The 16,560-nt window shown below is 38.6% G+C and overlaps 1 protein-coding gene across 1 annotated transcript in view; it reads left to right on the plus strand.

Annotated features, from left to right (window-relative positions):
* Positions 1-12,072, plus strand: part of RABL3 (RAB, member of RAS oncogene family like 3) — a 38,471-nt gene extending 26,399 nt beyond the window's left edge. The window contains exons 5-8 of the mRNA XM_032630603.1: positions 558-708; positions 5,967-6,038; positions 10,148-10,186; positions 10,775-12,072. Of these exons, the coding sequence (XP_032486494.1) occupies positions 558-708; positions 5,967-6,038; positions 10,148-10,186; positions 10,775-10,840 (328 nt within the window). The 3' untranslated portion in view covers positions 10,841-12,072. The remainder of the gene's footprint in view (positions 1-557; positions 709-5,966; positions 6,039-10,147; positions 10,187-10,774) is intronic.
* Positions 12,073-16,560: the final 4,488 nt, after the last annotated feature.

Consider the following 16,560-nt stretch of genomic DNA (forward strand, 5'->3'; position numbering starts at 1 on the left):
GCCTTCAGCATTCCTATTTCTGATTTTCCTAAAATGATCTATTTTTCTTTACTATTCATAGACAGAAATGAGTATGGTAGGTGTAAAGCTTATGCATACCCCAGGAGGTACCCAGAAGCTTGACATTTTCCCCTCTGGCAAAAGGCGTGACTGCCATGGTAGGTAGGGTACTGGGTTTTCTCTCCATGGAGGTTTGAATCCACTCTCTGCATCTACCCAGAAAAATTCCTGAGCTGTTAGCCTTAGAAGACAGAGCTTTGGGAGAAGTCAAGTCAACCTACTTTCATATACCTGGTGGGCACTCAGTTTATTCAAGTAGTCTGTAAAGACTCATGGGACAAATTTTGAGTAGTTGAATTAACAATTGGAACTTGAAAGATGGCGAGGATTGATTGAAAAAATGAACAACTAGGTGGGAGAAAAGTAAGTTTATAGGTAATGGGTGAGCAAGAGTCAGTGAAGTATCTGTAAAATAGTGCGAGTAGTTGCATTTAAATATTACACATCTACATCAGAAAGGTAAATTCTATTCACCTCTTCATTATTATTTATCACAGGGATTATGACCGGGAACAGTTTGCTGATAACCAAATCCCACTGTTGGTAATAGGGACTAAACTGGATCAGATTCATGAAACCAAGCGCCATGAAGTTTTAACTAGGACTGCTTTCCTGGCTGAGGATTTCAATGCAGAAGAGATTAATTTGGTGTGTATTTTTTACTAATGCATGTTTGTATTATTATCAGGTAAAGGCAAAACCAAAGACTTCGAAAGTTCTGTATTCTCACAGAGGAAGCTTTATATTTGAAATCAGGCATTTGGGTTCTAGTCCAAAAGATAATGAAGATTGGAGCCAACATAGATTATGAGACGGGCAAAGCCTCCTTATATGCTGACCTGTTGGAATGTTCAAACTTTGTTTTATTCTTGCTTTAGAAAAGCCTCTTAGCTTCTTAAACTACAGAATTTACCTTAAAGGGTAAACAAGTATGTAAATGAGAAAATTACAAACTGTAAACTAGGAGTGCTTCATAAGCATTAGTTTATATAAACTAATGTATAGTTAGTAATGTATAAGCATTAGTTTATACAATGGATTGAGTCCCTTCCTGAGACATTTAGCTCAATTAGAACTGGACATTAAGAAGGCTAGAAAAGTTCTCATATAAGCTAGTTAGTGTTGCCTAGAGAATGATCCTGGCCAGCAGCTTCAGTCATGGTTTGTATGTCATTGTTCACAAGTAGGATTTCTGCAACATATCAACGCACTGGCATTCCAGACGTGGTGGTGGTAGTTTAATACCACTAATGGCTAACATTCATTAAGGACTTATTAGTGCCAAGCACTGTTCTAGTGCTTTATGTACATTATCTCACATGCATCATCTTCACATCAATCCTATAAGGTAGGTACTATAAATACCTCCATTTTAAAAATGAAGACTAGAAGCAAAGAGGGGTAATTAGGCTAAGGTTACACAGGTCAAACCAGGCACTCTGACTCCAGAGCCCATGCTCTACAACTAAGCCTGTTTTCCACTTAATTATCCTTCACCTAACATTTAGAATCTTGGAGCTGAAAGAATTGTTAGAAATCATCTAGATCACCAATTACTCAAACCTGACTGTGTATTCAATATTATAGTATTTGTGAAAATTTTTGAATAAATGCCCCACAGCTGGAGCTTTTTATTTATAAGGTTTGACAGAAGGACTCAGTAATTTTTTTTTTTTTTTTTTTTTTTTTTGCGGTATGCGGGCCTCTCACTGTTGTGGCCTCTCCCGTTGCGGAGCACAGGCTCAGCGGCCATGGCTCACGGGCCCAGCCACTCTGCAGCACGTGGGATCTTCCCGGACTGGGGCACGAACCCTTGTCCCCTGCATTGGCAGGCGGACTCTCAACCACTGCGCCACTAGGGAAGCCCCGGACTCAGTAATTTTAACTAATAACTCAGCTGATTCTGATGCCCTTTCTCTGTGAATCAACATTGGTGAACGCGGCTTGGTTCAACTCCACCTGTACCCCCATAATTGAGTCAGCTTCTGCCTGCCATTCCATTGTTTTTTACATTCTGCTTTGCAGTGCAGATGCTTTATTTTTCTCAGCTGCCACCATGGAATATTCAGCATAAATGCCCAGGTAGTCAACACTGGACCATCATATTGCAGAGAATTCCTGTTACATAGAATATATAATATCCTTGTCAAAGAAGTACTGAGGTTACTTTGTTTGAACATTGTTTCCAAAGGGAAATTTACCACTGAATAGCTTAATTTGTTCCAGCAATTACTTTTTTTTTAATAATAAAAGTAGCTGGCATTTATTAAGTGCTTACACATGCTAGACACATACTATTTTACTTTTAATGTATTTTAGAATGTATCTGTTTCCAGTGCCTGTGGGTTTCTGTGACAATCGTCTAGATATGTGCTTTTCCTATTTTACTTGCAAAGTCAGGGCGATCTTTAATTGTTAACAAAATGTAAAGGTACTCAAGTGGCAAACATGGTCTTCACAGAATTCACATACAACATACTTATGGCCTTTTATCAGTGTACACCTTCAAGAACACAGCAGAAACAAGAGGGTCTTGAGGATGCAGGGAAGAAAAAATGAGGAGGAAAATTGGATAAGAGTTTCAAAAAGAGGTAACAGTCAAAAAGACTCAGCAAGTAAATATAAAGTCTCAAGTAAAAACTAATTTAACACTGTTAGTGCTAGCATCTTTGGTTACTGTATGAATTTACTTAAAATTATTAAAAAGTAAGAATTAACATAACTGTATACATCAAAGATAGAATCAAAGCTTTCTTGTACCTGGAAAAAAAGAAGACAAGTTGTTTAAATTATAAACAGGGAGGAGGTTACTTATTTTTTTAAATCCTATTAGGTTTTTTTGTGTCTAGCACAAATTTTCCTCTGTTATGTGTTTACTTCAAAGTGATCATTCTGAAGCATCTTCCCTAGTTAATGTGTCTTTCTCAAGCTTAGGCAAGCATTTAGAGCTATCAATTTTCAGGCTTTGCCCTACACCATGATCAATAGCAGATAGTTATAGTTCTTTCAGATCTAAAATTTTCTTCCTAAAATCATAGGGTTTCTCTAGCCTGGTCAACCTGAAATTGTGGAGGCTTAGAAATAAGTTTTGGGGAGGTTTTGTCTGTTTGATGTTTGATTTAATTTTTGTATTTAGTACTTTAGCTCTATTTGGAGTCATCTCTGAAGTCTTTTGACAATCTGATGATTATGTGATCAATATCTGTTTTGTAAAACATATCTAATACAGATCTAGCTAAGGTTTGTCTTTTATATGCCTCAATTGCTGTATAAATGTGTTCAAACATGATTTCAAATACAACAGTTTACACGATGACATTTCAGTCTGCTTAATCCACATATAGAATTATCTTTTATTATGTTAGGTGCTTTTGTGTCTGAAAATTCAATCTGATGGCATTTTCTTGGGATGAAGAAAGAAGGAAACTAACATTTCAGTACCTACTATGTGTCAGACATGCATTATCTCATTTAATTTTCACAAAAATCCTATGGGTCAAGTATCGCTATCTCCATTTCACAAATGAATAAGCTCAACTTTAAAGGTTTAGTAACCTAACCAATGTCACACAATCTAGAGATGTTGGGATAGATACTCAGCTTCAGAGCCTGCTGTCTTCAAAGACCTCTGATTTTTCTTTTACTCTATGATCTTTGAAAAGTTGTAGTCTCTCTTTTCTTTTGTGGTTTTGGAAAATGTATAGCTTCTGGTCAGAATTTAAAATGTGAGCCTTGAATGTTGTATATTGGTAAAATAGGGATTGTTACAAAATGCATTGGAAAGGAATCATGTGGGCTTAGAGATTACAATCAGAATAAATGCAACAATAATAACTTCAGTGATTTCCCAAGGGACACAGGTGATCTATAACCGAAAAAATAAATACTAACCTTGCAAAGGAGCCTATATGATATCCCCATGGTTGGGTCTTAGGTGGCATTTGAGGTACAAATCAAAGTACTCAGTCACTTAAGTTGGCAAGTCAATGATGACAAGCTAAGGCAATTCAACACTGGAATTCCAGGAAAGGGATAGTAAACCTTTTAAGGTCTTTACTAATCATTGCAATGTACTAGTCACTTGATTATAATGTTTCAGATTCTTTTGTCTCTTCAGAGCCCCATTTTTTCCTATTTGTATCCTAATAGTAAATATCTGTTGTTTATTATTAAAAATAATATTTAATGATATTTTAAAATAAACTTTTCTATTGTTTATTTTAACCAAAAAATATATCTATTGTTTATTATTATCTTTATGGCCTACCAAGAGATGTAGTGCCTTGCATTCAGTGAGTGAGAAATCCCTGGCCACCGTTCTGTTTGTTTTTTGCTCCTCCTGCTCTTTGTTTTCATGCTTCCTACTATTCCTAAGAACTTCATAGTACTTAAGTTAGTTGAGCACTGGTGAGTAACTAGTACTAAAAAGTGAAGTGTTGTCCTCAGAATGGGAGAAAATATTTGCAAATGAAACAACTGACAAAGGATTAATCTCCAAAATATACAAGCAGCTCATGCAGCTCAATATCAGAAAAACAAACAACCCAGTCCAAAAATGGGCAGAAGACCTAAATAGACATTTCTCCAAAGAAGATATACAGATTGCCAACAAACACATGAAAGGATGCTACAACATCACTGATCATTAGGGAAATGCAAATCAAGACCACAATGAGGTATCACCTCACAACGGTGAGAATGGCCATCCTCAAAAAATCTAGAAACAATAAATGCTGGAGAGGGTGTGGAGAAAAGGGAACCCTCTTGCACAGTTGGTGGGAATGTAAATTGATACAGCCACTATGGAGAACAGCATGGAGGTTCCTTAAAAAACTAAAAAGAGAACTACCATATGACCCAGCAATCCCACTACTGGGCATATACCCCGAGAAAACCATAATTCAGAAACAGACATGTACTACAATGTTCATTGCAGGACTATTTAAAATAGCCAGGACATGGAAGCAACCTAAGTGTCCCTCGACAGACGAATGGATAAAGAAGATGTGGCACATATATACGATGGAATATTACTTAGCCATAAAAAGAAACGAAATTGAGTTATTTGTAGTGAGGTGGGTGGACCTAGAGTCTGTCATACAGAGTGAAGTAAGTCAGAAAGAGAAAATAAATACCATATGCTAACACACATATATGGAATCTAAAAAAAAAATTAAAAATAGTTCTGATGAACCTAGGGGCAGGACAGGAATAAAGAAGCAGATGTAGAGAATGGACTTGAGGACACGGGGAGGGGGAAGGGTAAGCTGGGACGAAGTGAGAGAGTAGTAGCATTGACATGTATACACTACCAAATGTAAAATAGATGGCTAGTGGGAAGCAGCTGCATAGCACCGGGAGATCAGCTAGGTGCTTTGTGACCACCGAGAGGGGTGGGACAGGGAGGGTGGGAGGGAGGTGCATGAGGGAGGGGATATGGGGATATATGTATACATATAGCTGATTCACTTTGTTATATAGCAGAAACTAACACACCATTGTAAAGCAATTATACTACAATAAAGATGTTTTTAAAAAAGTGTTTTTAATAGCTCTATTTCTGCTTTTGAAGGTAAATGTAGGCAGGTCACCTAATTAGTATGTTGGTTTTGTTGTTAGTAAGACATTAACAATCCTGTCTTCCTTTATGAATTATTTGGTGGTGAATACAGTGGTTCAGTGTCCTCTAAAATTGCCTAAATAACAAAGAGTAAGTGGCCTCACCTTCCTTTAGCACTTTCCTCTTTGCTGTGTGCATGATAATTTGAAAATTACTTGAATATTTTATGAGAGTATTTTTTATGCCTAATATTTTACTATAGAAATGTGCAAGAGAAACAGTAATGACTCACAAAGAGCTTATGTTTCCTAACGTTTAATTGTGGATCTTATGTTTTATCTTCTAGGATTGCACAAATCCACGGTACTTAGCTGCAGGTTCTTCCAATGCTGTCAAGCTCAGTAGGTTTTTTGATAAGGTAATGGCTTCAATTAAGTTATTTTTAAACTTAATTTATGTATTATGAGAGTTTCAATTCTTTGTAGAATGCTTTGTCCTTTTATTCCTTCATCCTAAACTTCACAGCCTGAATACTACTTGTTTTGATCTCTTATCTGTTGATGTAATTGCTCAAGGCCTGCTGACATGTTTATTCTATCACCAGTGTTCTCTAAGCAAAGGATGAAAGCTACTGTATTCAAATGGGGTTTTTTAAGATACCTAATTCCCTCCTTAAAACAATTTATGTTTCCATATTTTCTAGCATTTTTGTGCTTATTCACCACCCCCAAGTCCCCACAAAAGGCACTTAAACTGAGGACATTCTGCTTAAAGCCCTGAGTTATTTTTGCTCTCCCAGCTACTAATATTCTCCATATAAATGTTACTGCTACTTTTAAGGCTAGGTCATCTTCTTGATTCCCTAATTTTCCCTATCAGAAACCTTTGCATTCCAATTATTCACTGTTACCAGCATCATCTTATTGTCCAGAACTGGAATGAAAATGCAGCATTTTCAACATACTGGTAAATTAGAGCACTGTTTGTCTTTCCTTCACAAGGCCATACAGCTGCATTGCATACAATATTGACCAAGTTAAATTGTTTACCCAATGTTGACGTTGTGTAGTAAAGTAAAATAGGATGTATTTCTGTATTATTATTGAAAAAGATTAATTTCTGTCTTATATTTCCTTTTACAAGTAATCTCCCAAGAAAAAAATTTCCCTCCTCATAGCTCTTCTTTATGAATCATTTTTCTTTTAACTATTTAGAAATCTAATATTTGGCTCTTTTGTCCAATAGGTCAGCATAAGATGAGCCCCACACTTCGTCCCTGTTTAATATTAGGCCACTGGGAAATTCTTGCTTTATTGCGGAACTTCCCAACTGGTGTGTGGCCAAAAGGGTACAGGTGCACTGAGATAGTGATCCCCTCAGTCCTCAGAGCAGCCAGAGCCCCTGGCCTGGCTCTTCCATTTACTCCATTTGTACATTTGCTAATGTATAAATATTAGCATTTTCTAAATGTGTCATGACATGAAAAAATGGTTGGAAGCACTGCAAGGAACCAAATTTTCTCTCCACATTGTTTTCAAACTTAAAACGTAAGAACTTCCATTTGTTTAGATCCGTGGCCGCTATCTATGTCCCCTAGGAGCAGCATCATATAGATCTGTGTCTGACATGGAAAGATCCCACAATATATTATTTAAATTTTAAATAATTTATTAATTTTAAAATTAAAAAAGTAAAATGTGGGCTTCCGTGGTGGCGCAGTGGTTGAGAGTCCGCCTGCCGATGCAGGGGACACGAGTTCGTGCTCTGGTCTGGGAAGATCCCACATGCCGTGGAGTGGCTAGGCCCATGAGCCATGGCCGCTGAGCCTGCGCATCCGGAGCCTGTAATCCACAACGGGAGAGGCCACAACAGTGAGAGGCCCGCGTACCGCAAAAAATAAATTAATTAATTAATTAATTTAATGTAATGTAATAAGTTATATCCTACAGAAACAGTGGGTTATAGATCAGTGTAACCCAAGTTGTCAGGCAAGACTACTTAAAAAAAAAAAATTAGAGGGAACTTGGTTGCTTTTAAGAAGAGAGCAAGTTTTGATAAGAGGAGACTTCCCTGGTGGTCCAGTGGTTAAGACTCCGTGCTCCCAATGCAGGGGGCCCGGGTTCAATCCCTGGTCAGGGAACTAGATCCCACATGCCACAGCAAAGATCCCTCATGCCAGCAACTAAGAGCCGGCACAGCCAAATAAATAAATAAATAATTTTTTTAAAAATGGTTTGATAAGAGAAGGACATCGCAAGTTGAGGGCAGGGAATTATGAGCAAAATTGAAAAGCAGCTTCTCTCTTGGTTTCCTAAATCACAAACAAAGTCAGGTGGATTAAGAGGTTGGCCAGGACTTCCCTGGTGGCACAGTGGTTAAGAATCTACCTGCCAAGGCAGGGGACATGGGTTCCCTGTTCCTGGAGGATCCCACATGCCACGGAGCAACTAAGCCTGTGCGCCACAACTACTGAGCCTGCACTCTAGTGCCCCAAGCCACAACTCCTGAGCCCACGTGCCACAGCTATTGTAGCCAGCACGCCTAGAGCCTGTGCTCTGCAACAAGAGAAGCCACCGCAATGAGAAGACCGCGCACCGCAACGAAGAGTAACCCCCGCTTGCCGCAACTAGAGAAAGCCTGCACGCAGCAACGAAGGCCCAATGCAGCCAAAAAATAATTAATTAATTAATTAAAAAAAAAAAAAGGTGGGCCCGACCTCCATCCTGAGGTGGTTGCCTGAAAGCAAGGGACTTGGCAGCTAAGATATGACTTTACATCATATCTTCCAGAATTTAGTGTAAAGATTTCTTTTCCAAGGGACTTCCCTGATGGCGCAGTGGTTAAGAATCCACCTGCCAATGTAGGGGACACAGGTTTGAGCCCTGGTCTGGGAAGATCCCACAGGCTGCAGAACAACTAAGCCCACCAGCCACAACTACTGAGCCCACGTGCTGCAACTACTGAAGCCTGTGTTCCTAGAGCCCATGCTCTGCAACAAGAGAAGCCACTACAATGAGAAGTCCATACAGTGCAACGAAGAATAGACCCTGCTCGCTGCAACTAGAGAAAGCCCGCGTGCAGCAACAAAGACTCAAAAATTAAATAAATAAAAGATTTCTTTTCCAAAGGGGAATCTAATCCTCTTCCACACTCCCTTCACTAATAGTAATTCCTAACCACTCTAGAGTAATAGAATTTTCCTGTCCTACCCTGGAGAGAGGAAGGAAAATCAGTCCTGTCATAGTTTTTGTGGTGTCAGGTATTTTAGATGGGTACTAATCATGAACCAGCTTTTCTACCTTTGAGGCCAGTGAGTGCAACTTTACCCTGAGTCTCTTGTGGCTAAAAGTAACCCATCCATAGTCTTGAAGATAAAAACAATCCAGATGATATGGCTGTCAGGCCAATGAGAGCAAGCTGCTGCAGGCCTGGAAGAAGATGCTCTGCTTTATTCTGAGGAAGTTCCTAGCTTCATAATTCTAGATTCTAATGTCTTAGAGTTAATCTCCAGCTAATCTGTATTCTAATCTGCTGAACTTTTCTTAATCACATGTAAAGCTCTGTGTAAAGAAAATAATACTGCCTCTGTCACCATTGCAGTTTCTCAAGTGTTAGGACAGAGTTCTTTTTTTTTTTTTAATGTTTTTCATCATGTGACTGTAGAGAGCAAACGTATGGACACCAAGGGGGGAAAGTGGCGGGGGGTGGGGGGATGAATTGGGAGATTTTGATTGACATGTATACACTAATATGTATAAAATAGATAGCTAATAACCTGCTGTATAAAAAATAAAATTCAAAAAAAACGTTTCTCATCATGTGAAAATATGGTGCTCTTAAACTCATTATGTTAGGGCATATATTTTAAAGGCTTCTTTTCAGTAGTAGTGATGGATTTGTACAGATACATCCACTGCTTTACCTTATTTCTCTTACTGACTAAATACAGACAATTTCGAAACTGCTGAATTAAGGGTGCAGATTAAGTCGGAAAAGAAGTTAATTGACTGCTTTTGATGTTGTGTCATCTGTCTCCATTAAGGACCGACAGAATTTACAACTGTGTTTACTAGAGGGATGTGGCAGTTTACTACATTATACAGACAGACTCCTCTTTAAAGAATAGGTATGCTATTGTAGTAGCAAAAGTGCTTTGCTTTTATCTTATGGATTCTGTTTGGTACCTTTTGGGGCTGACTGCTAGGAAACTTTGAGCCAAATTTGCAGCCGTACACTAGGAATTGCATGGGATGTCATGTCACTCTCTGGTTATTTAGTCTTTTTTTGTTGTTCATGTATTTTTTGACCTATCATTAATGCTTTTTGGAACAAGAGGCAGGCTTTTATAAAAATACTTCCACAATCCTGATCTCATTAGCACCAGATTTAACTCATTGTACTAGATGTCTGTGCTGTTGAAAAGACTCTTAATTTGGGTATATACCTTTTAGTGCCGTTAGTGGCCATTGCAGTTACCACCTTTTCAAGGTATATGTGCTAAGCCCTTAAAATCTTTGTTTTTCACAGGTCATAGAGAAGAGATACTTTTTAAGAGATGGTAATCAGGTCTGTATCTATCTTTTCTTGATAAAATGATTTCTTGAAATTGGAGAGAGGTTTGACTTATTTGAAATTAATTTCCAAATTTACTTTTGAAATTTTTTTTACAAAGTGGGGTCAGTGGGAGTCCTTTGCAGGCCCAAGCAACTGACTTTCTTCTGTCCTGTTAAATACAAAAGAAAAAATCAGATCAAGGGAAAATAAAGGTCTAAGAAACAAAAAGAATCCAGAGATAAGTTTACATTATAAAATAATAGAATTGCTTGAGACTCCAAAGGCATATATCCAGAGTCTATCACAATGCAAATAATTCATATAAAAGTCCAATAGGTGAATATTATGAGATTCACCACCATCCTGTCTGATTTAGATGGCACTATCACCAATTGCTTGGCAAATGTTTTTCATTTTGGTAGAATTTATTTTTATTATTTAATCTGCTGTGGTTTTCTGAGTAAAACCGCAGAAAGATAGTTCTTTAAAGAATGACAGCCCAACATACAGAAACAGAAAATAAGGAGAACATTTTAAAGGCTATTAGCATTTGAACTCTGCCTGCTTGAGTCCTAATATGATTATCTTTCTTGCCTACAGATTCCAGGCTTTCCTGATCGAAAAAGGTTTGGGGGAGGAACATTAAAGAGCTTACATTATGACTGAATTACACTCATCCTTTGAAGAGTAAGCAAGCAGTGGCAGTTTTTCACAGCTTTCTTCTTGCTGTGTCAGTTATTAATGTCTCAGGCTTTTAACGAAATCATCTTAAAATGCCACCCTTCAGCCTCACCCTTTAATGGAAAACTGAAAGGAAGTAACAGCGTGGGAAGTCCAAACTTTGTCCCCATTCTCTCTGTTCCTCACCTTTCTGTCCCTGTTTATAGATTATATAAAAGCCTTGTGGAAATACGAGATGTCAAAATGATGCAGTAAATGAGCAGCGACAGAATGCTGCAGAGAAAATTTACTCTTGCCCAGAACTGGAGGGTTTTTATGAGTCTGTAATTTTCCCACATTCCTTGCTGAAGGCTTAATTAAGTACTTCAAAAATGTATCTCCTTCAAAAATGTATCTCTATTGTTTTACCTTCTGAGGGGAAAGGTTATGTTAACCAGCCCTGAGTTGTCCACCCCAAACACTCTGTCATTTTCAAAGAAGCAAAATGGTGTTATTTAACTGCTTCCACCTTCATCACACAAAAGGATGCCTAATAATAGCAACCCTTGTCTCTCTCTCCTCTCCTTTGCAAATGGCTCAGTGGCTGGAAGAGACGGACTAATAGCTGGAGTTAAATATAAATAGATTAATAATACATAGAGAACAGCAGTACCAGAAAAGAAGAATTATGCGAGAAATTGACAGCTCACTAAATCCTTCACTCTTTAGGTTACAGCTGTCTGCACCCTCTTACTGTTTTCTGTTTGGAAATAGGTAGGGTGAAATCTAAGACCTGCACAAGGGCAGTAAGAGAGATTTACAGCCTCTTCAGTTTTTATTTTTATTTTTGAAGGAAAGATCAACTCCTAAAATGTCCCTTAACTATAGTCCGTAAACTAAGAATATTATTCTTTGTGTCAACAATGTATTTATGGAGAGAAGTAAAAATAACTTCCACAGCAACACATTTACATGAATTATGGACTAGGATTCTTGGATTTCATAATCCAAAATTTGGGGGGGTTGTATATGCATAATTGTTCATCACTACTTTTTTTACCCATCTTTTTTGCTTGTGTACTTGCCTTTGCCCCAGTCTTTGTTAATATATAAACCTGTTTTACGAAAACTGTAATTTGCTGCCTTATTCAACAACTCCTTTTCACATGTATTCTTCTCTCTAGGAGGTCTCTGCACTCCTGATTTTGCTCCATATTAAAGTATAATAATAATAAATACACAGTTTCAGCTTCTCATTTTAAAACTAGGGGAAAAAAAACACTAAAATCTCTTTCTATTCCATACTTTGGAAATCAAGGTGTGCTGAAAGAGGATATTAAAATGACGATGTTAGAGAGTGCTTTGAGAAAGTCTGTCTTGGGAATTTGGCAAGGGATTTTAAAGCACTTTTCATCAGCTAGAATTTTCTCCAGTCTTTCTTCACATCCTCCCCCACAAGAGTTAGCCGTGATTTCTTTTTTGACATAAAGGAGAGCTATGCAAATCAGGATCTGTATGTGGAATTTGGCACAAGTATTTTGTGACAGTGGCTGTGCAGTTAAGAAGTAGAAACTAAATGCATATGCAGAAGACCTAAACCAACTGAAGCTCTTTGTATTCCTCTTTTAAAAAATAAATCAATAACCCTTAATTAGAAAGAAGATCTATTCCAATTTCTCTGTTTTCTCCCTTATTAAAAAATAAGTGAAAATAACCTATCACTGATGGCTTCAGGGTCAACCTTGAAAAATTAACAATACTCAACTTCATTTGTTCTTGCTGTCAGGCTTGACTCCTGAATTACAGTTTTCTAAGAAAAAATGATTTTAATCATTTAAGGTAAGTTTGTTGCAGCATTAGTAGCAGCAAAATAAGGTTGTTGGCCAAAGTGAATGTTATTAGCCAGAGTTCTTCAAAAAGAATCTTTTGAAGCATAATTTTTGCTAAGACTTCCTGAGACCTGCTCATAAAAATTGCTTTTAGGTAATAACAAGTTTAAATACCAAATACTTCCTAAAAAGTGTTAATTAAAGCTTTAATTTTCTTACTTTCTTGATGGAACAAATTGCTACCTATAAGAGAACTTTTTTTTTTCCCCTGTTGTGATTCAGATGTCTAACCAACGTTCTTACTCACTGTGGAGGCAACCAGATATGAAGATCTGTAGCCACTCATCTGTCCCCCAGGCGGCTTAGTTGGAATCCAACTAAGGATTTGGGTTGGTCTCTCTACCATAGTGCTCTAGAGAGAGAGCCACTCCCAAAGGGGTTGATCCATATCAGCTTTACTCAGGTTCTCAAAAGTTCCTGAACTTGGGACATCTATGATATAATCCAGGTGCCGTGACACTGCTGTTTTTCTCCATTCTGGACTGCATAGAACTGATGTGCTGGGCCATCCGACTGAGGTGAAGAGCTCCTAACCACTGCCATAATCAGAGCTTCTGAGTCTTCATTTCAACAGGGTATGCTTTAGCACCCAACCTAGGTAGGGCCTTATATGGGTATCTAAATGTTGGTTTAATTGAAATTTTTAAAGCACAGGTAGCATCTATTTTAAGAAGTTTGAAGTCTAACAGGATGTCTGCATTGATTTGACATCTGTTAAAATTCAAAGGAGGATACTCTGGGGGAAGGAGGAGTAGGAAGTTAAAAAATTCATTTCTCCATAGTCCCAAAACTGAGTTAAATTACTGTGGTAGAAGAGGAAGGGTTTCGGGAGATCTAGCACTGGGAGAACGCTGAGCCTCACATATTCCCCAGTATGTTTGCCTAATGCAGAATTGGAGTTGGAGCCTGCCAGCACTACTCCATAGAGTAGGAAAAGGATCCAACTTTGAGTAACAATTAATAAGCACCTACATTTAAGGACTCAAAGCAATGGCTTTCAAACTCAAAAGTGTATGAAAGTCCTCTGAAGTGCTTGTTTAAAATGCAGATTCCAGGATTTCTTCTGCCCCCCCCCCCCGCCCAATTCTATGTATATGGGATAGAGCCAGGATTTTGTATTTTTAACAGGCAAACCAGGTGATTTTGATGCAGGTAGCTCAGGATCCACCCTTGGAAAAAAATAAACCCATATCAAAAACGTAGGGAACACATGGATTGTAGACTCTACCTTATGGCACCATTATAGCAGAGTTCATCAGAGTTCATGATCGCCCCTTAATGAACTAAGTAAGCCACTCCTCCCTTCCAAGGCTACACATGCCACAGCAATCGTGGCGTGATTGTCACATCCTCTATTGGCAAAACAGGAAATATTTGTCTTCGATGTACTGCTACCCATTTTTAATACTAGCACTTTCTACCCTCTGGGTATATCTATTTCTAATGAAATGCCTTGCCATCTTATACATAGCCCCTCTCTTATACCACATTTGTTTTCTCAGCTGGCCAACCACTAAGCTTTACCAAGATCATCAATAAGTAAAGGTGAAGAATGAAACCCCTAAACTTCAACAAAGATGTAAAATCTTGCTCAGTACCATCAAATATATCAGGTAATCTATGAGTTTCATTTTTTTCTTGGAGATATCAGTCCTGAAGTCCTCCGTCCTCTAACTGCACTCTGGAGTGATTGCTCTCTAGGCCTTGCCACTTGTCCTTCACATTACTCTGTAATAATCCCCAGTTTCCTAGATGTAATATTTTCCATTTTCTTGGTGTGGATCAGTGGTCTTCCAACTGGGATGTGTGGAAGAATCTCTTCCAAGAGGTACATGGGCACGGATAGTTTTAAGGGAATCATTTTCCAGATCACTAATTCTCATATGAATGTATCTTTGTTAAGATTGATCTGCTTGTGAAGCAGCTCATGCTGGCTCTTATTTACCACCTCTACTTTCCCAATTGCCCGTTTCCCACTACAGAAAAAGAGCATCTCGCTACTAGTGCAATAGAAATACGGCATATTGCCCAGGGGTGTAAATGTCTTCTGGATGCCAACAAAGGGACAATTCTAAATATTAGTTTTATTTAAGGATTTTGTCTGTTCCACTCCTCACAATTACAAAAAAAAAAAAAAAATGCAGAGCTCTTAAGGAAGAGCTCCTGAGAACCAAGCAAAGAGCTTTGGTAGGAAACATCCAAGGCTGTGGCACATTCTTTCATGTCAAGTCTTCTTGCCTGGTCTATCAAAATAACATTTACATCAAAAATAATTATACAGGCAAAGGTATATAAAATTAACATTTTTATTTTCCTAACCCTTTCTGAGTAAATGAGTTAGACAAAGCACCTCTAAGTGAAAGGGTAACAGTTAAAGTCACTGATTCCAATAGCTGGGTAACAAAGCCTTTTCCAATCAGGTTTCCAATTATTTGCTTGCCACAAAATTGAAGAAGAACCAACCTGAGTTATTGACTGATAGGTCATTAAAATAATGTTTAATGATAGGTCAGTATGTGATTTTGGGTATTTAATTCAGAAGGAATTTGAGTGCTACCATAACAAAATCCCTTCCATTCATAACTGCTTATTTATGTGAACAAATTTTCTCAACATTTATGTCTATAAAAGCAAAAAATAGGATTAAATGATGCTGGATCCTATGTCATTCTAGAAATAAGAATTATTCATGGATATTTGAATTAATGTGGGAGGGAGCCATCTACCTCATTAAAAGAAGCATTTCCAGAAAGACTTTGCCTTTTATATTTAATAATTATTTATCAAAATGTATAGTATTTATGGGACACTGTCCTAGAGAAGAATCCTCCAGTGTCCTGTCTGGAGGGTAAAACACTTGCTGATAGCATTCTGGAAATGCAATTGGAGAAGGAAGCTGGAGATTTCATCATCACTACACTTGGTTTTGGTCCTACTCCCCACTCCCTGATGTTTGTGAGTCCAGAGCTTCTGCAGAGAGTAAACCTATCTTGTGCTAGAATCCAGAGGTGGCAGGTATCTGGTGTCTCCAATTTCTGGTCCTTTTCAAGTTCTCTTCACCTGTTCCCCATATCATTCACTGAATCCCTCTCCCTCTGCCTGGCTTTTGGCATCTTTGTTCTTGTTGCTCACCACTTTGATACTGTGACTCTGCTCTGGTCCAGTATATGTTTGCCTTGTCCCTGCACACAACCTGCTTTTTCCACTGGGTGTCTTTTTTTTTTTTTTTTTTTTTTTTTTTTTTTTGCGGTACATGGGCCTCTCGCTGTTGTGGCCTCTCCTGTTGCAGAGCACAGGCTCCAGACGCGCAGGCTCAGCAGCCATGGCTCACAGGCCCAGCCGCTCCGCAGTATGTGGGATCTTCCCGGACCGGGCACAAACCCGTGTCCCCTGCATCGGCAGGCGGACTCTCAACCACTGCGCCACCAGGGAAGCCCTAGGTGTCTTTTTGAATGCTAATCACCCTGCCTAGAAGTTCCCCTCTTTCCCCTGCTTTAAATGTCTGCCAAAACTCCCCTTTCTGGAAGCCTTCCCTCACTAGACTCCTCCACTCTATTTCCATCAGTGCCCTAAAAACAGGTCTTTGAATGCACTGCACTTCTCTGTCTTTGTGTACAATCCTCCCTCTCCTCAGTGCCCTATCCAACTCTTACTCTGTGTGACTTGGCTCAGCTATCATCTCCTCAGGGAGCTAGTCAGAGCTCTGTGGTCCCTAGTCCCTCCCATAGCACCCTGACTCTTTCTTGTCACAGCACACATGGCACTCCGTTGTAATGGCCTGTTTATTGGTCAATCTTCTCCAGCATGCGCCCTCCTACAGGACCAGACTCTCAATCA

Source organism: Phocoena sinus, chromosome 4 (assembly GCF_008692025.1).
Source record: "Phocoena sinus isolate mPhoSin1 chromosome 4, mPhoSin1.pri, whole genome shotgun sequence".
Lineage (NCBI taxonomy): Eukaryota > Metazoa > Chordata > Mammalia > Artiodactyla > Phocoenidae > Phocoena > Phocoena sinus.